The 20793-nt window shown below is 42.7% G+C and overlaps 1 protein-coding gene across 1 annotated transcript in view; it reads left to right on the top strand.

Moving 5' to 3' along the window:
- Nucleotides 1-20793, top strand: part of ERC2 (ELKS/RAB6-interacting/CAST family member 2) — a 950023-nt gene that overhangs the window by 62691 nt on the left and 866539 nt on the right. The window contains exon 2 of the mRNA XM_056528115.1: nucleotides 581-1384. Within this exon, the coding sequence (XP_056384090.1) occupies nucleotides 728-1384 (657 nt within the window). The 5' untranslated portion in view covers nucleotides 581-727. The remainder of the gene's footprint in view (nucleotides 1-580; nucleotides 1385-20793) is intronic.

Genomic DNA, 20793 nt, shown 5'->3' with positions numbered 1-20793 from the left:
ACTTCTGGATCCCCATTAATCTACAAACCAATGTTTTTATAGACACATTTGGGAAGATTTCTCAAACTTTGCAGAGGATAATCTGACCAATTGCCCATAGCAACCAAACAGATTGCTTTTAACATTTTTAAAAAGGCCTCTGAAAAATTAGAGAAGCAATCTGGTTGGTTGCTATGGTCAACTGGTCAACTTTTCCTCTGCACTGGTCTTGATGAATCTCCCCCATTGGCTTGACCATTAGTGTGGCTGTGCCTGGTATTGCAGATCACCCCTGATGAAGGTTTTTTTTGTAGTAAAATAGTTTTGATGAAAGCAGAATTCCATGGCAATGGGAAGAGTTTCACTTCATCAATTAAATAGAATTAAACCGAGAACAGCCCAACATAGTACATGCTTGTGTCAGAGGGTTCATACAAATAAAAAGGTTCCTAAGTAATGGTACTTGATTCTGAACTCTTACAAATCAATAATATGTGTATGATATAAAAATATCGGTCATGTTAAGCTTTTTATCGACTTTGACTTTTTATTTGCATGAGCTTTCTTGTTAACATCTTCTTCTCATCTTGTTTGTTCCTAGGTTGCCCTTGCTTGAAACGTCTTCATAATGATAAAAGAACAATGAAATCTCAAGCAGGTCTCTAGATGCTGAGATAGACATATTAATCCCTATTTAATATTATTTCTAATCAGTTCTCCCTGTCTGGTACTACAATACAGCACAGCTATGTATGGAAGTGCTCGTACAATCACTAATTTGGAAGGCAGTCCTTCCAGATCGCCTCGTTTACCACGATCACCTCGATTGGGCCATAGAAGAACAAGCAGTGGAGGTGGGGGAGCAGGTAAAACACTGTCAATGGAGAATATCCAGTCCCTTAACGCAGCCTATGCAACGTCTGGACCCATGTATTTGAGTGACCATGAGGGTGTTGCGTCTACCACATTTCCAAAAGGAACCATGACTCTTGGAAGGGCTACTAATAGAGCTGTCTATGGTGGAAGAGTCACAGCCATGGGAAGCAGTCCAAACATTGCCTCTGCTGGTCTTTCACACACGGATGTCCTGTCCTACACTGACCATGTAGGCTTGACCGGCTCTTCTCACCATCATCACCACCATCATCACCAGGTTCCTTCTATGTTAAGAGTGAGAGACAACACCATGCTTGATCTTCAGGTTCAAATGAAGGATCTACAGAGGGAAAATGAACTTCTACGAAAAGAGCTGGACATTAAAGACAGCAAACTTGGATCTTCCATGAACAGTATTAAAACATTTTGGAGCCCAGAACTTAAAAAGGAAAGAGTCCTTCGAAAGGAGGAGGCTGCAAGGATGTCTGTTCTGAAGGAGCAGATGAGAGTGTCTCATGAGGAAAATCAGGTATTTTTGGATTCAGAAGATAAACCGCAGTAAAAGATTAATTTATAAGAGTAAAGAAAACCCTGTCACCAGTGTCACCTGCACTAACCTGTCGGTACCAACAGGTAGTGCAGTTGACACTGATGATAAAGGTTCTTACCTTGTCCTGGTCCCTGCAGTCGTTCTTCAGTAATCTTCTCCAGTTTCTTTAGCTTCCGGCCCTTGGGGTATGGGTGGAGCTTAGTGACGTCACCGCTGCTGTTCTCTAGCAGCGGGACCCAGCAGAGAGCAGCAGCGGTGATGTCATTAAGCTCCGCCCGTGCCCCAAGCCGAGCTGGGAGCTGAAGAAACCGGAGAAGATTATGGAAGAATTACTGCACTGACCGAGACAAGGTAAGTACCGTTGTCATCAGTGTCACCTGCACTACCTGTCGGTACCGATAGGTTAGTGCAGGTGACACTGGTGACAGATTTCCTTTAACTTCAGATGTTCATGTTTATAACGTAGAGTTAAGTCTTTTTACTTTCATGTTAGTTTCTGTACAGGGCTGATGAGTTTGCTTTAAGTTGTGATACCTTTTAATGAATTTTAAATAGAAAAGTGTAAATAGTCACAGTTTTAAATTTTAACTTGAAGAAGTTGTTTGATGTTAAACTGCGTGAAATTAACTCATTGCATAATTACTATGGAATCTGATTTCTTACTGAAGTTCATAGTCCATAGCCAGAATGCAAAAAATAGTGCTTAGTAGAAGTTTTCAGCAGTAGCCCAGTAGCCCAGAAGTGGGGGCTGGGGGGAGTGTGTGTGTGTGTGTGTGTGTGGGGGGGGGGGGGGTTGTAGCTTTATCCTGCAGATAAGGGAAAAGTGTCTATGGCTGCTGATCTCCTTAAAGGCTGCCTTAGGCAGTCCATAGCGGTCGAGCACTAATAACATAATGCAATTACATTGATCTATGTAAGCAATCTATGTAAGGGCCATAAAGTGGGGGGGAAAATTATGTGCAAACAATGTTTTTAAAATATGAAAAAAAATCCTCCCCTAATTAAAATTTAAATAACCCCCCTTTTGCCATTTTTCAAATACAACACAAAAAAAATTATGATGTTCCTGATCCTGCAGCAGGGGCCGCCACGCCCCCTCTATATAGCTCTATGGGAGAGCTGAAGATTGGCGAACGGCTCTCCCATAGAGCTATATGGAGGGGGCATGGCAGCCCCGGCTTCGGGCAGGGCTCATGACGCGACGCTGTGAAGGAGAGCCAGGGTTCCAAAGAGGAGATCAAAGAGGGGCAATTTACCATGCTATTTGTTTCCCCAACAGTGAATTCTATAAAAAATGAAAAAAAATCCAAAAATGCTGTTTCTTTTGTTTATCTTGGTTCCCCAAAAAATGGAACAGAAAAAAATTATTAAAGGGGTACTCCGCCTCTAGACATCTTATCTCCTATCCAAATGATAAGGCATAAGATGTCTGATCACGGGGGTCCTACCGCTGGGGACCCCAGACATCCAGTGCACAAAGCGAACTTCGCTCCCTGCTGGATGACTTGCAATGCGGGGCGGAGGCTCGTGATGTCACGATCACGCCCCGCTCGTGACCTCACGGCCATGCCCCCTCAATGCAAGTCTATGGGAGGGGGTGTGACGGTTGTACAGTATTCGCCAGTCTTCTTTATTTCAAACAAAGTGCAGGTTACAAGCAGTGGCGGGAGGTATTGCTCCTATTTGTCTTATGTCCCCCTGCTGCACCACTGGTAACCTGCACTTTGTTTTAAATAAAGAAGAGTGCTGCATATGGGTGAGTTCAACTTTCTATTTACTTCTTCGGGACTTAGCTTGTATTTACCTGTTGGACTTTGGAATGCACCCCCATTAGAGCAGTAGTGATCGCTACTTGTATGGATTGACCAGGTTTGCATGCCCGCACGATGATGAGCAGTGCCGATATCGTTCTGTCTTTAGTGTAAATGAAAAATTAGATTGTTATGGCTCCCAGAATATGGCCGTAGAAAAAAAAAACCAACAATACCACCAGCACTTTAACCTTTTCCTGATCCATGGCGTTGTACATCATGGGACAGGTGAGGAAGTACAGTACATGCTCGGGAGTCGGGTGCTGGGGAAGCTCAAGGCCTTACCCGTGCTTCTGGGTCTTCCATGGATCTACAAATGTTAATTAGCAATAGAGTGCCCACTGCCTATAATAATGATCAATGTAATACAATAACCTTACATTGAGTCTTTAAAAAATATTAACCCCTTAAGGACTCAGCCCATTTGGACCTTAAGGACTCAGACAATTTTATTTTTACGTTTTTGTTTTTTTCCTCCTCCCCTTCAAAAAATCATAACTCTTTTATATTTTCATCCACAGACTAGTATGTGGGCTTGTTTTTTGTGTGACAAGTTGTCCGTTGTAATGCCATCACTCACTTTATCATAAAATGTATGGCGCAACCAAAAAACATACGATTTGTGTGGGGAAATTAAAAAGAAAACAGCAATTTTGCAAATTTTGGAAGGATTTGATTTCACGCCGTACAATTTATGGTAAAAATGACATGTGTTTTTTATTCTCTGGGTCAATACAATTAAAATGATACCCATGATTATACACTTTTCTATTACTGTTGTGCTTAAAAAAAATCGCAAACTTTTTAACCAAATTAGTACGTTTAAAATCCCCCTATTTTGAAGACCTATAACTTTTTCATTTTTCCGTATAAGCAGTGGTATGAGGTCTCATTTTTTCTGCCATGATCTGTACTTTTTATTAATACCATATTTGCTTATACAAAACTTTTATTAAATTTTTTATTAATTTTCTTTGAATAAAATGTTATAAAAAAGCAGCTATTTTGGATTTTTTTTTTACGTTCACGCCGTTCACCGTACGGGATCATTTACATTTTATTTTAATAGTTCGGATATTTACACATGCGGCGATACCAAATATGTATATAAAATAATTTTTTTACACTTTTTGGGGGTAAAATAGGGAAAATGGGACAATTTACATTTTTATTGGGGGAGGGGGTTTTTCAAATTTTTTTTACTTTATTTTTTACTGTTTTTTACTTTGATTTTTACACTCTTATAGTCCCCATAGGGGACTATTTATAGCAACCATTCGATTGCTAATGCTGTTCAGTGCTATGTATAGGACATAGCACTGATCAGGGTTATTGGTGATCTTCTGCTCTGGTCTGCGGGAAAGCAGATCAGAGCAGAAGACTCCCGGAAGGCAGCGGAGCCAGGTGAGGGGACCTCCGTCTGCCGTGCAGGAGGATCGGATCGCCGCGGCAGCGCTGCGGGCGATACGATCATCCTGTTAGGTGACCACGGTATTGATCACGGCATCTGAGGGGTTAATGGCGGACATCCACGGGATCGCGGGTGTCCGCCATTACTGGCAGGTCCCTGGCTGCGATCCACAGCCAGGACCTGCCGCGCATGATGCCGGCATCGCTCCGATGCCCGCGGTTATGCTCAGGACGTAAATGTACGTCCTGGTGCGTTAAGTACCACATCACCAGGACGTACATTTACGTCCTGCGTCATTAAGGGGTTAAAAATACCCCCCTAATAGAAATTTGAATTACCCCCCCTTACCCATTTTCTAAATAAAACACACTAAAAGAATAAATACTGTATATACTCGAGTATAAGCCGACCCGAATATAAGCCGAGTCCCCTAATTTCACCCCAAAATCCCAGGAAAAGTTATTGACTCGAGTATAAGCCTAGGGTGGGAAATACATCATTCCCCCCTGTCATCATCCAGACCCTCATCATCATCACCCTGTCATCATCCCCTTGTCATCATCCCCTTGTCATCATCCCACACACCCCCTTCATCATCCCCTTGTCATCATCCCCACCCCCCTTCATCATCCCCTTGTCATCATCCCCACCCCCCTTTATCATCCCCTTGTCATCATCCCCTTGTCATCATTCCCTTGTCATCATCCCACACCCCCCCTTCATCATCCCCTTGTCATCATCCCACACCACCCCCTTCATCATCCCCTTGTCATCATCCTCTTATCCTCTTGTGAACTATCCGCCCTCAGTGGTCTTCAACCTGCGGACCTCCAGAGGCTTCAAAACTACAACTCCCAGCAAGCCCGGGCAGCCATCGGCTGTCCGGGCTTGCTGGGAGTTGTAGTTTTGAAACCTCTGGAGGTCCGCAGGTTGAAGACCACTGCGGCCTTTGACATCATCCAGCCCCCTCCCACCCCCCCCTTTTAGTTCTGTACTCACCTCCGCTCGGCGCTGGTCTGTCCGGTGGGGAGGTCGTCCGGTGGGATAGTGGTTCCGGGCTGCTATCTTCACCGGGGGCGCCTCTTCTCCGCGCTTCGGGCCCGGAATAGAGGCGTTGCCTTGACGATGACGCAGAAGGATGTTGGTAATGAACGTACCTCTGCGTCGTCGTCAAGGCAACGTGACTATTCTGGGGCCGGGCCCGAAGCGCTTAGAAGAGGCCTCCCCGGTGAAGATAGCAGCCCGGAACCACTATCCCACCGGACGACCTCCCCACCGGACAGTCCTGCAGCACCGGACCAGCGCCGAGCGGAGGTGAGTACAGAACTAAAGGGGGTGAGGGGGGGGGGCTGGATGATGTCGAAGGCCGCAGTGGTCTTCAACCTGCGGACCTCCAGAGGTTTCAAAACTACAACTCCCAGCAAGCCCGGACAGCCGATGGCTGCCCGGGCTTGCTGGGAGTTGTAGTTTTGAAACCTCTGGAGGTCCGCAGGTTGAAGACCACTGCGGGTGGAGAGTTCACTCGAGTATAAGCCGAGGGGGGTGTTTTCAGCACGAAAAATCGTGCTGAAAAACTCGGCTTATACTCGAGTATATACGGTAAACATATTTGGCATCACCCTGTTTTCTGAACTATTAAATTGTTACATTCCTTACAATTAACACCAAAATTAAAAAGCCACACAATTGGTACCATTAACAATGACAGCTCTTTTTTTTTTTTTACCATAAAACCAAACATAAATTATCCAAGTGGGGTATTATTGGAATTATATTGATCCACAGAATAAAGTTAGCATGTCATTTTTAGGTTAGGTTTCCACAGTTTTTTTTCTGGTGTTATTTTGGAATACTGCCACTGCAGTTTTTGAGCCAAAGCCAGAAGTGGATCCAACAGAGAGGGCAAGTATAAGTCATATCATTTCTATTTCCCATTTCTTTTTAATACCCTTCTGTCTTTGGCTCAAAAACTGCAGCAGGTCTACTGTGTTCAAAAAGTGGCTCTTACACTGGGGGAATTGGCCCTTCCATGTAGTACATGATTGTTGATTTATTTGCATTTAAATATATTGCCAGTTGCATTTTTTCCACATAGATAACATCTGGACCTGTGGTAATAAAGGGGAGAGTGGGGTTTATCAAGACTTTTAGAAAGCTTTTTAAACTGCTTTTTTCTCAATGTTTGTCGCACAAAGTGTCGCACAATGGGTCCGTGCTACTTTTTGTGCGACAATTGCTTTAGAAACGTTTCCATGATTTTTACCCATTTAGAGCACTTTGTGCAGTGGTCACGAATTTACTAAGTGCGAATGTCGCAAAATTGTCACACGATCCCAGAAATATATACGGTTTCTCTGGTAAATTCAGCCCTGCCCTAAATTTTCTGTGTGACTTTTGAGTCAGGGTATATGCGACTTTTCACACAAAAGTCGCATGTCCGGACAAAATCTGTGACTTTTTTAGAAGTTGCATAGGCAAAATTTATCATCAAAGTCAATGTGCCATTTGATAAATTTGGCACATGTCCGCAACTATTACAGCAACTTTTGGGCTCTAAAATTAAGAATTCACACCACTCTTTGTAAATGCCTCCCAATGTGTTTGGCTTCTATTTGTAAAGTTTGTCTTGATAAGACATCCACTTGAATGGTTCATACCAACATCTGTACTCACATAGGAGATTGAGACAATTCAACGACTGCTAAAATTAATTTAGAAAAAAAATATTCATAGAAGGACAAGTCTGGGGCTTATATTTCCAGCTAAATGAGAAGATATTCTCAAAGATTCTACAAGTCTCCTTGCCTGGACTATAGTTTAAGCATCTTTAACGACTTTTGTATTTATGCAGTATTTGTTTACTCCATCTTCTGTTTGATCATGTAAAGTTACAGCATTTGTTTTGGATAATGATACATCGGTAAGTGAGAAAGTATCATTTTATCCATACCTAGAATTGCTTTTTAACATGATCAATCAGTGAGACTGATGCTAGTGTATAATTCCCTTCCTGGAAATCGGGATAGAAAATAACAAACCTATCTGTAACTGCCCGATACTACTTGCACCTTCTCTCTGTTCTTATGCAGCACATGATAAATTAAGCACTTAGTCCCCCAGCCTTGCTTCTTTTCCTTTTTGATATGATACTTTTGGCACCAGCTTCATCAGGTTATGAAAAATACATGAATTTGAAGAGTACACAATTTGGCACAACCTTCTGTATTTTTGTTTTGCAGTACAGTCATTGGCTGCTATAGTAATTTATGATAAGGAACCATTCATTAGGTTATAGGGTAATTTATCATTGCAAGTAGTTATTATAATGTGAATACATTATTTTTCTATGAATTTAAAATGGGTTATGATCACACCTCAAATAGCTTTTTATATATTTTCTTACCTAGTGATGTGATGGCTGCCTGTAAAATAAGTATTTTAAAGAAGTTGCACTACTACAATTAATGGTGGAATTGTCTCACTGCAGATGGTTGTCTGATCATAGTCAAGTCAAGCATAAAGAAGGTTGAGTGTTGAAAAACAGGTTGTAATGCATGGAGGTTTTATTAAAGGCTATGCGCATCTTTGATAGGGCAGCAAATATTTTGGTCATGTTATTGGTTGTTTTGATTTAAAAATGTAGTAGGTTTTAAAGGAATACTGCAGTGCTAGACACTTATCCCCTATGCGAAGAATAGGGGATACATTTCTGATCGCAGGGACCACCGCGACCTCCCATACAGGGACCTGGCATTGCTGAGGCTCTGCGCGGCTAAAACGAGTGTCGTCAACCTCACTGAGGTCGACAAGACACCCCTCCATACAGCTCTATGGGAGAGGCAGGGATGCATGAACTCTGCATCTCTGCATCTACCATAGAGATACATGGAGGGGGCGTGTTGGTCGCTGCACCATGTACAGGAGATTGTGGGGGTTCCAGCGTTCGGACCCCAAGCGATCAGACACTTATCCCCTATCCGCATGATAAGTTTCTACCACTGCAGATCTCCTTTAAGCTGCACTTTCCATTCCTTAAATAATTTTAGACCACCTGATTTACCGTTTTTAACCTACTCCTAGTTTACCTTTTGTATGTGAGATCTGTGTTGCCAGGACACTGCTGCCTTCAAGAAGACTCCATTCCTGAACTGCATGCGATAGCTGTGCCATAAAAAGAATCTCTATTCTGCATAGACATTAGTGCCATGGTTTTCCAGTATATCCAGACATTAATAATATGTTAGAGGCACATAATGTGTATTAGTGTCTTTATTTTGAGTTGTGGATGCTACTGTCCAGAGTCATAAGAATGTAAACTTTAGAGGTATGTGTAACCAATGTACCGTAGGCTGGATTTAGCAAAGAATATAAATGTTTCAAATATGAACATGTTATGATTCACAGTTTTGTGTTTCGTGTTCAGATGATGGTGTGAACTGTTACCAAAAGGTTTATATTAAAAAAGCATGATGTGACTTGTTGACTCAAGGTTGTCATGGGGCAGAGGGAATCGGTGTAGATGAGGTTGTCATGACAAAGTAAGATGTGACAAGCGGTATCCCTTGTGTATGCCAAGTGCTCTGTTTTCTGCAGCTGCTGTTAATAGCTACTAAAAGCCACTTAATATGCCCAAGAGCAGTAATATGAAAAGCAGCATAAGATAATCCAGACATGTAGACAGCAATAATATAAGACAAGGGTATATTACAACTGAAATTGATCCCGTGAACTAAAAATGTCGTCTGGAGCTTCATGGATGGTATGTATGAGCTTCACTATGCATGTGACACAGAATAAATGTGTTAGACTTCTTGGCACATCATTGTAGTAATAGTTGTTTTAGTACTTTTTAGTACTACTTGTATAGATATGCTATTGTAGGCACCATGCATGTGTCTATAAGTTATTCTTTGGTATTTGGTTTTACTGTTATAAGGGCTTAGACACAAGGGCTTTAAGGATGTGGTTATACTGATCTATAGTATGGTGCCCACAGCCTACAATGGGCCTATGTTTTATCCCCATTTACCTTTACCTATAATTTTATATTGTGTATGAATCTGTAATAACAAGTATGGATGCCATATGGCACTTGAGCTTTATCTTTTGCATTGTCTCTTAGTGATATGTCCAATATTATGTTTAATGATAAATTCAGCATAAGAAGTAAGCCTACTACTGTGCCTAATGTTGGTATTTGATAACCACTGTATTAGCAGATTAGAAACATGTGTGCTACAGGTAATCTATACCATAACACTTCACAAATTAGTGGAACCATGTGACCTATTAAAATGTATATAAAAATATATTTAAAGAGTATGTATCCTTTGCAGCATGGTTTTATTGCTCCAATGCAGCTAAAATAAAAAAAGTTTTTTTATATATCTGTAAAAAATAGCCTATAGTTTTGCAGACCTATTTGTCTTAATGGAAAAAACTACAAACAAACCTTGTGTAGTCTGATGCTGCAGTCTGCTGCTCCCCTTTTCTTTTAAATAAACTTTTAGCATATATACAGTGGGGCAAAAAAGTATTTAGTCAGCCACCAATTGTGCATGTTCTCCCACTTATAAAGATGAGAGAGGCCTGTCATTTTCATCATAGGTATACCTCAACTATGGGAGACATAATGAGAAAAAAAATACATAAAATCACATCTGATTTTTAAAGAATTTATTTGCAAATTATGGTGGAAAATAATTTTTTGGTCAATAACAAAAGTTCATCTCAATACGTTTTTTGTAAGTCTTCACAAGGTTTTCACACACTGTTGCTGGTATTTTGGCCCATTCCTCCATGCAGATCTCCTCTAGAGCAGTGATGTTTTGGGGCTATTGCTGGGCAACATGGACTTTCAACTCCCTCCAAAGGTGTTCTGTGGGGTTGAGATCTGTAGACTGGTTAAACCACTCCAGAATCTTGAAATGCTTCTTAAGAAGCCTGGGCGGTGTGGTTGGGATCATTGTCACGCTGAAAGACCCAGCCACATTTCATCTTCAATGTCCTTGCTGATGGAAGGAGGTTTTCACTCAAAATCTTACAATACATGGCCCCATTCATTCTGTCCTTTAAACAAATTTTTGCTCTTAAAGAAGTTACAGGTCTGTGAGAGTCAGAAATCTTGCTTGTTTGTAGGTTACCAAATACTTTTCTTTCACCATAATTTGCAAATAAATTCTTTTAAAATCATCATGATTTTATGGATTTTTTTTCTCATTATGTCTCTCATAGTTGAGCTATACCTATGATGAAAATTACAGCCCGCTCTCATCTTTTTAAGTGGGAGAACTTGCACAATTGGTGGCTGACTAAATACTTTTTGCCCCAGTGTATGTGTGTGTGTATATATATATATGGAGATTTGCTTTACACTTCCAGCTAACTATACAGCTATAAAGGTGGCTTACTACCAGCCACACAACACAACAGTCAGCTATGTTAATCATATGGGTTATGTCCTCTTTTTGAGGCTGCAGACTCTCATCAGTGAAACAGGTTCCTCACAGCCTCACGTGATGCACTAGTCTTAAAGAACGGTGACAAGCTGTGCTGATCTGGGCTAGTCTGAAAGCCTGGAGTGGCCCAGGAAGGGGATGAAAGGCCCCACTACCAAACCTACCCCTCATCCCGTAAAAATCCAGGTCTGATAACAGGACTTGCCAAAGTTCCTAGCAAGCGAAGTTTTACCAGGGATTCAACTACTTCTGGATTTCCCATGTCTCACCTAGCTTTTCTGGATGATATAAGCGCTTCCTGAAGCCTTGTCATCCCCATATACCTTGGGAAAATACAGCTATTCCCATTTCCTGTCACGGTCTCATAATGTATATTATGGATCACATTCTGTGCAATGAAATCTTCCTATTTTATTCAGAATTGTGTAAGGAATATGCATGACATTTTGCTGAGATGATTTAATCTAGTTTGTTACACTGTATTTGCCTGATGCGCTTGCTGCAGCCTGCACTATTATCTTCTTGAAAATTGGACTGGAGACAATGCTGCTCTACGGCATAAAGATAATATTAAATCTGCTTTATTATACTAAACTAGAGTCTTATCATGGCAATTATTTTTTTTATAAGCTGTGAGCCGTGCCTCCAGAATATTAGCTTGCAAAACAGAACACATGTTTTATTTCAGTTTTATACTTTATGTCGGTAGGGTTTGTTTTTGCGTTATCTTTTTCCAGTACATTATTATGCAAAATAACAGAATGTTATGTGTGTTTTGGCTTTTTTTGTTCCATTTCATAAAGTTTATTTTGTCATTTTAAACCCATAAGGACGCAGTCCATTTTGACCTTAACCTGTTGGGGACAAAGGGCGTATGCATACGCCCTTGCGTCCTGGTACTTAAGGACAAAGGGCGTATCCATACGCCCGTGGGAATTTTGGTCCCCGCCACGCGCCGGGCGGGGACCGGGCCGGGGTGACTGCTGATATCTATTAGCATGCACCCCGTGCAAATGCCCAGGGGGGTCATTAGACCCCCCCCCCATGTCGGCGATCGGCGTAAATCGCAAGTGAATTCACACTTGCGATTTGCGCCGATTCCGGGTCATTACGGGTCTATGGTGACCCGGAATAGAAGGGGGATCGCGGTTGTCTAAGACAACTACGATCCCCCTACAGCGATGGAAGTGAGGTGGCACGGGTGCCACCCCTCCTATCTCTGCTATTGGTGGTCTAGACGCGACCACCAATAGCAGATCAGGGGCGGAGGGGTTTACTTTCGTTTTCCCCATCCTGCCCACCCACAATAGGCAGGGCAGGACATGGAAAACGACGGGGACCGAACGCCGAAGGTCCGCTTACCCCTCCGGAGGCTGCGGGCGACGGGGATCGGCGGGCGGCAACGGAGATCGGCACGGGCGGCGTGCGGCGTGCGGCAGAAGAGGACGGCTCCCTGGATCCTACGGAAGCCGGTAAGTTGCCTAGCAACATCTGGAGGGCTACAGTCTGAGACTGTAGCCCTCCAGATGTTGCAAAAATACAACTCCCAGCATGCCCAGTTTTGCAACAGCTGGAGGGCTGCATTTTGAGACCACTATATAGTGGTCTCTAAACTGTATCCCTCCAGATCTTGCAAAACTACAACTCCTAGCATGTTCAAACAGCTCTTTGCTGTCTGGACATGCTGGGATCTTTAGCTTTGCAACATCTGAAGGGTCACAGTTTGGAAATCATTGGGAAGTGGGCTATAAATTGTAGCCCTCCAGATGTTGCAAAACTGCAAATCTCAGCATGCTGAAACAGCAAACAGCTGTCTCGGCATGCTGGGATTTGTAGTTGCGTAACCTCCAGCTGTTGCATAACTACATCTCCCAGCATGCCCTTTGGCGATTAGGACATGCTGGGAGTTGCAGTTTTGCAACAGCTGGAGGCACACTGGTTGGAAAATACTGTTAGGTAACAGAACCTTACTAAAGGTTTTCCAACTAGTTTGCCTCCAGCTGTTGCAAAAGTACAACTCCCAGCATGCACGGTATGTCAGTACATGCTGGGAGTTGTAGTTTTGCAACAGCTAGAGTCACACTGGTTGCAAAAGTACAACTCCCAGCATGCACTGTCAGTGCATGCTGGGAGTTGTGGTTTTGAAACAGCTGGAGGTTTGTCCCCCCATGTGAACGTACAGGGTACATTCACACGGACAGGTTTACAGTAAGTTTCCTGCTTCAAGTTTTGCCGCAGCGCAAACTCCTAACGGAAAACTCACCGTAACCCGCCAGTGCGAATGTACCCTAAAAACAGTACACTACACTACACTAACACATAATAAAGGGTAAAATGGGGTCACATGTGGGGGGGTCCACTGTTCTGGCACCACAGGGGGCTTTGTAAACGCACATGGCCCCTGACTACCATTCCAAATGAATTCTCTTTCCAAAAGCTCAATGGCGCTCCTCCTCTTCTGAGCATTGTATTTCGCCCGCAGAGCATTTTACGTCCTAACATGGGGTATTTCCATACTCAGAAGAGAAGGGGTTACAAATTTTGGGGGACATTCTCTCCCATAACCCTTTTTAAAAATGGTAAATTTGGGGAAGAAACTGCACTTTAGTGAAAACATTTTTTTTTTCATTTACACATCCGATTTTAACGAAAAGTCGTCAAATACCTGTGTGGTGTTAAGGCTCACTGGACCACTTGTTACGTGCCTTGGGGGGTGTAGTTTCCAAAATGGTATGCCATGTGGGGTTTTCTGCTGTTCTGGCACCATAGGGGCTTCCTAAATGTGACATGCCCCCCAAAAACCATTTCAGCAAAATTCACTCTCCAAAATCCCATTGTTGCTCCTTCCCTTCTGAGCCCTCTACTGCGAACACTTGACATATACATATGAGATATTGCCTTACTCAAGAGAAATTGGGTTACAAAAAATTTTTGGAGGCTTTTTCTCCTATTACCCCTTGTAAAAATTCAAAAACTGGGTCTACAAGAACATGCGAGTGTAAAAAATGAAGATTTTGAATTTTCTCCTTCACTTTGCTGCTATTCCTGTGAAACACCTAAAGGGTTAACAAACTTACTGAATGTCATTTTGGATACTTTGAGGGGTGCAGTTTTTATAATTGGGTCATTTGTGGGGTATTTCTATTATGAAGACCCTTCAAATCTACTTCAAACCTGAACTGGTCCCTGAAAAATTTAGATTTTGAAAATTTTGTGAAAAATTGGAAAATTGCTGCTGAACTTTGAAGCCCTCTGATGTCTTCCAAAAGTAAAAACATCTCAACTTTATGATGCAAACATAAAGTAGACATATTGTATTTGTGAATCAATATATAATTTATTTGGAATGTCTATTTTCCTTACAAGCAGAGAGCTTCAAAGTTAGAAAAATGCTAAATTTTCAATTTTTTCATAAAATTTTTGCATTTTTCACCAAGAAATTATGCAAGTATCGACAAAAATTTACCTCTACCATAAAGTAGAATATGTCACGAAAAAACAATCTCGGAATCAAATTTATAAGTAAAAGCCTCCCATAGTTATTAATGCTTAAAGTGACAGTGGTCAGATTTTCAAAAAATGCTCCCATCCTTAGGGTTATAATGGGCTCCGTCCCCAAGGGGTTAAGGACACAGCCATTTTTTGCAAATCTGACCTGTGTCACCTTATGCATTAAGGCTGGAATTCCACTGAGGATTTTTTTGCAAAAAATGCCATAAAAATGCCAATTTTCCCGCACATCGTTTTTTCAGCAAAAAAACTGCAGCGTCCAGATGTTAGCTGCAAGTCAATAGTAAACTGCAAAATGCCAGTGGCGTTTTTCAATTTGGCATTTTTGTAAATCCTATTGGTGTTTTTCAGCAATTTTGGGCTCAGAGGCTGATTTTCCAAAATGCCCGACAAAACCTAGTTTGGCGTTTTTTTCACAGAAATTGTGGCGCTTTCCTCCCATAGAAGTCTATGGGAGAGCAAAAACGCCAAGAAAAATGCCATGTGGGTTTTAACTTTGGCGTTTTTGCAGGTGGTTTTTATTCTTTTTTGGACTTTAGCGAACCAAAAAAATGATGGAGATACCTTTTTAAATAACATTTTGTAGGGTACCATTAAAAAAAAAATAATAAAAAAGATACAGTATTGATGGAAAAAATTGTATTTAACAAAATGTATGTTTTTTAGAACAACATTTGTATTCATTTTTAAACAGGGATCAATTTATGTGGGCGGGCAGGGACCTAAAAATGTAGCCGACAATAATATAAATGTAGTGTGTGTATGTTTTTAACTATTTTTTTTTATTTTTTAGGTAGTACTACTACTACTCACAGCAGTGAACACACTGTTCCATGATGGGAGTAGTAGTACCTGTACTAATAGACAGATCGCTCGTTGCGATCCTCCTTTATAATGTATAGATGCGGCCGGCCGCTCTTCTATGGTCCCCTGTACTGCCGTATATATACACCTATTCATATTTCCCGCAGAGCTGTCATTGGCCAGATGGTTCCAGCCAATCACAGCTCTCTGCAGGAAATATGAATAGGTGTATATATATGTCAGTGCAGGGGACCATAGAAGAGCAGCCGCCGCATCAATACATTATACAGGAGGATCGCAGCGGGTGTCAGGAGAAGTGGCATCCGCTGTGATCTGTTTCTTACTGCATGTACTACAGGTCCCAGCATGGAGCAGAGTGTGCTGCATGTTGGGAGCAGTAGTACCTGCAGTAAGGGACAGATCACAGCAGATGTCACTCCTCCTGACACCCGCTGCGATCCTCCTGATGTGAATGTCGGGATCAGCTGTTCTCAAGGCTACAGAGGCGGGAGAACAGCTGATGCTGAGCAGTAGATATAACTCGTATATCTACTGCCCAGAAAGAACTTACAGTGAACCTACAATGTGTATACACTATACACATTGCTGGCTCACTTAACCCCTTGCTGAGCTGTGCACTATGCGCAAGCCCGGCAAGGAAAGAGTTAACTTACACTGCTGGACAGTGTAGGTTAACCCTTTGGGTGGTATACAGTATATACAGCTATCTCTAGATAGCTGTATATAGTGCATACAGAAGATGAAGGAATCCCCTTCCTCCCTCCAATCCCGGGAGGGTCCGTGTAGCTCTGCCCCTAGTGATGACGTAATTAGGGGGCGGAGCTTCAGACGGGAGCAGGCTGGTTAGTCTAAGGCTCTGTTGACATTGTCCATTTTGTTTAATGTGAACAGACCCTTCTGGCAGTGTCTACCCAGACAGGGAGACTCCAGCTGTTGCGAAATACAACTCCCAGCATGCCCAGACAGCCAAAGGCCAATTGGAGGCTCCCTGTTTGGGAAGACATTGCATTATGGGCGCTCTCCCCAGCGGACAGCGCCAAAAATGTACTAACCAATATTTTGTGGGTTTTTTTCTTCTTGTTTCAGATCCGTGTATGCAGAGGATTACAGCGGATTCGATGGATTACAGCGGATGAACTGGATTTTTTTCTTTTAATAAAATGGTTAATGAGGGCTGTGGGGGAGTATTTTTTTAAATAAAATAATTTTTCCAATGTGTTGTGTTTTTTTTAAATAGAATTTTCAGGCTTAGTAGTGGAAGCCGGTCTTATTGACGGAATCCATTACTAAGCCAGAGCTTTGCGTTAGCCCCAAAAACAGCTAGCACTAACCCCCAGTTATTACCCCGTACCCACCACCACAGGGGTGCTGGGAAGAGCCGTTACCAACTGGCCCGGAGCATCAAAAATGGTGCTCCTGGGCCTAGGCGGTAACAGGCTGGCGTTATTTAGGCTGGGGAGGGCCAGTAACAATGGTCCTCGCCCACCCTGGTAACGTCAGGCTGTTGCTGCTTGGTTGGTATTGTGCTTAGAATATAAATAAAGGGAACCCTATGCATTTTTTTTATAAATAAATAAATAAAATAATAAACGCATAGGGTTCCCCGTATTTTCATTCTCAGCACAATACCAACCAAGCAGCAACAGCTTAACGTTACCAGTGTGGGCGAGGACCATTGTTACTGGCCCTCCCAGCCTAAATAACGCCAGCCTGTTACCGCCTAGGCCCAGGAGCGCCATTTTTGATGCTCCAGGCCTGTTGGTGCCGGCTCTTCCAGGCACCCCTGTGGCGGTGGGTACCGGGGTAATAATTGGGGTTGGCGCTAGCTGTTTTTTGGGCTAACGCTAATCCCTGGCTTGGTAATGGATTCCTTCAATAATACGTCTTCCACTACTAAGCCTGAATATTCAATAAAAATAAAAAAGCACAACACATTGGAAACATTTTTTTATTTTAAAAAATACTCCCCCACAGCCCTCGTTAACCATTTTATTAAAAGAAAAAATCCAGTTCATTGGCCATAATCCATCGAATCCGCCACAATCCGCTGCATACACGGATCTGAAACGAGAAGAAAAAAAAAACACAAAAAATTGGTTAGTACATTTTTGGCACTCTCCGCTGGGGAAAACGCCCATAATGCAATGTCTTCCTAAACAGGGAGCCTCCAATTGGTGCAAAACTACAACTCCCAGCATGCCCAGACAGCCTTTGGCTGTCTGGGCATGCTGGGAGTTGTAGTTTGGTAACAGCTGGAGTCTCCCTGTCTGGCTAGACATTGCCAGAAGGGTCTGTTCACATTATACAAAACTGACAAAGGTAACAGAGCTTCAGACCCTTAATAGCCTGGCTCATGTATGTAGCTCCGCCCCTAAATATGTCATCACTAGGGGGCGGAGCTACACAGACCCGAAGGGGAGTGAGGAAGGTAAGTGGACCTCCTGTTCTGTATACACTATATACAGCTATCAATAGCCAAAGGGCTATGGGAGCAGGGAGTCCTGTCAGTCTGGTATCAGGATTCCCGACTCCTGTATAGTATACACCGGTACACTATGCCCCCTGTATACTATACTGCTGGGGGAGGTGAGTAGTGATGCTATACATCACTCCTCATCTCCTTACACTCTGTGGACCAGGCACTCAGCATCCGACCCGCAGAGTGGTACCCTAAAGACAGTGAGAAAACTGCCTCAGGGGACAAAACTGGCTATTTCCACACCCCAGGAAAAACGCCAGAAAAAAACGCTAGAAAAACTGCCAAAACGCAGGAAAAATCGGTGGCAGTTTTCCTGGTAGTTTTTCCTGGCGTTTTTGCTGGGGGGGAAAAAATCTCAGTGGAATTCTAGCCTAAAGGAGAAGTATCATGTAAAAAAAAACATATCCTCTATTCAAAGGTTAGGGGATAAGTTTGAGATCGCGCGGGGATCCGAGCGCTGGGCCCCCCCCCCCCCCGCAATCTCCTGTATGGAGCCCTTCTGACCCCTATAAGTTTTTCATTTTTCGCAGTGGCTAATTTTCTGCACCATGATCTATAGTTTTTATCGGTAACATTTTTGTTTTCATAAGATCGGTTGATCAGTTTTTATAAATTTTTTAGGGTATACAAAGTGACCAAAAACGCGCAATTTTGGTCACTTTAATTTCTGGAAAATTATTTTTTTATGTATATGCCAATGACCGTGCGGTTTAATTAACATTATATTTTTTATAGTTTGGACATTTATGCACATACCACATATGTTTATTTTTATTATGTTTACATATTTTTTGTATGGAATTTGTGGAAATAGGGGTTATTTATACTTTTAGTAAAAGGGGGTTAATGGGTGTTTTTTTTTTTTTTATACTTTATTAGTCCCCTTACAGGACTTTTATGAGGAATAATTACATTCCTCATACCAATCAATGTAGTTCCATAGAACTACATTGATCTGTGTGCTCTGCGCTCGAATGATAAAGCCTGGTCCAGGCAATCCACCCAACTCGACCACCAGGGACTGGTTAAAGTTCCTTTAGACACCGCTGTCAGCTTTGACAGCGGCGCTCTAAAGCGTTAATAGCCGACTTCGGCTATTAACGGCAGCCCTTAGCTACAAAAATAAGCTGAGGGCCGCCCGGTATGGCACAGGCTCGATTCGGGAGCCCGCACCATACACTGTTAACGGCACAAGAACGAGTATTCATGTCCTTGGTCGTTTACCAGTTAAGATAGTGTTAATATATTTTTTGTATATAGTTGCATCATTTCTTTGTGAAAAATGAAAAAATTTCAAGAAAATTTTGAAAATTTTGCATTTTTCGAACTTCGAAACTCTCTGCTTGTAAGGAAAATGAACTTTCCAAATTAATTATATATTGATTCACAAATACAATATGCTTACTTAATTACCAATTTAGGCCTCAAATGTACATGGTGCGCTTTCACTGCTGAGCCATGTAATGCGCCCGTAGATCGCTTTGCGTCCACATATTAGGTATTTCCGTACTTGGGAGAAATTGTGTCACAAATTTTTTACAGTAACATGCTGGTGTAGCCCCCAACTTTTCCTTTTCATAAGGGGTAAACGGAGAAAAAGCCCCCCAAAATTTGTAACACAATTTTTTCCGAGTACGGAAATACCCCATATGTGGCCTTAAACTGTTGCCTTGAAAAACGACAGGGCTCCGGAGAGAGGAGCTTGCCTCCTCCACTAAAAATACCCTACGGCAGTGTTTCCCAAACGGGGAGCCTCGAGCTGTTGCAAAACTACAACTCCCAGCATACCTGGACAGTCAATGGCTGTCCGGCCATGCTGGGAGGAGTTGTTTTGCAAGAGCTGGAGGCTCAGTTTAGGAAACATTGCCATACAATACAAGGCGTTTATTAAATTTTTCCAGGGTGGGGGTTGGGTGTCAAGTGTGTGTGGGCAATTTTGTGTTTGTGTAGTGTAGTGTAGTGTGGTGCTACACACGGTTGGGTTTACAAGTTTCCCTCTACAAGTATGAGCCACAGCAGATTTTTCGCAACTCAAACTCGGAGTGGGAAACTTACTGCCAATCCGTCCATGTGCACTAGTTGTTGCATAACTACAACTCCCAGCATGTCCTGACAGGCAAAGGCATGCTTGGAATTGTAGTTATACAACAGCTGGAGGGACTTAACTTCAACTCCCAGCGTGCACTTTTGCTCGCCGTGCATGCTGGGAGTTGTAGTTAAGCAACAGCTAGTGGCACACTTTTTGATAGAAAAAAAGTGCCACTAGCTTTTGCATAACTACAACTCCCAGCATGTACGGGTAGCCAAAGGACATGCTGGGAGTTGTAATATTGTGCCTCCAGCTGTTGCATTACTACAACGCCAAGCATGCCTTTTGACTGTCCATGCATGCTGGGAGTTGTAGATAAGCAGCAGATGTTGGCACTTTTTTCTAACAATAAGTGTGCAAAAGGCAAGCTCAGGGAGGACAGAAGCCTCCCGTGGAGCAGAAAGGCACTCCTCTGCTCCACGGGAGGTTTCTGTCTTCCCTGACCTCGCCTTTTGCATGACTAGAACTCCCAGTATGCTCGGACAGCTGAAGGGAATGCTGGGAATTGTACGTATGCAACAGCTGGAGGCATACAACTATAACTCTCAGCATGCTCTTTAGCTGTCTGTACATGGTGAGAGTTATGCAACAGCTAATGGAAAAAAGTGCCACTTGCTGCTGCGTAACTACAACTCCCAGCATGCACGAACAGCCAAAGGACATGCTGGGAGTTGTAGTTATGTGCCTCCAGCTGTTGCATGACAACAACTCCCAGCATGCATGGACAGCCGAAAGGCATGCTGAGAGTTGTATTTATCTAACAGCTGGGGCATACCACTACAACTCCCAGCATGCCCTTTGGCTG

Source organism: Hyla sarda, chromosome 6, assembly GCF_029499605.1.
Source record: "Hyla sarda isolate aHylSar1 chromosome 6, aHylSar1.hap1, whole genome shotgun sequence".
NCBI lineage: Eukaryota > Metazoa > Chordata > Amphibia > Anura > Hylidae > Hyla > Hyla sarda.
The sequence above is the reverse complement of the archived record's forward strand: the minus strand, read 5'-3'. Positions and strand labels throughout refer to the sequence as shown.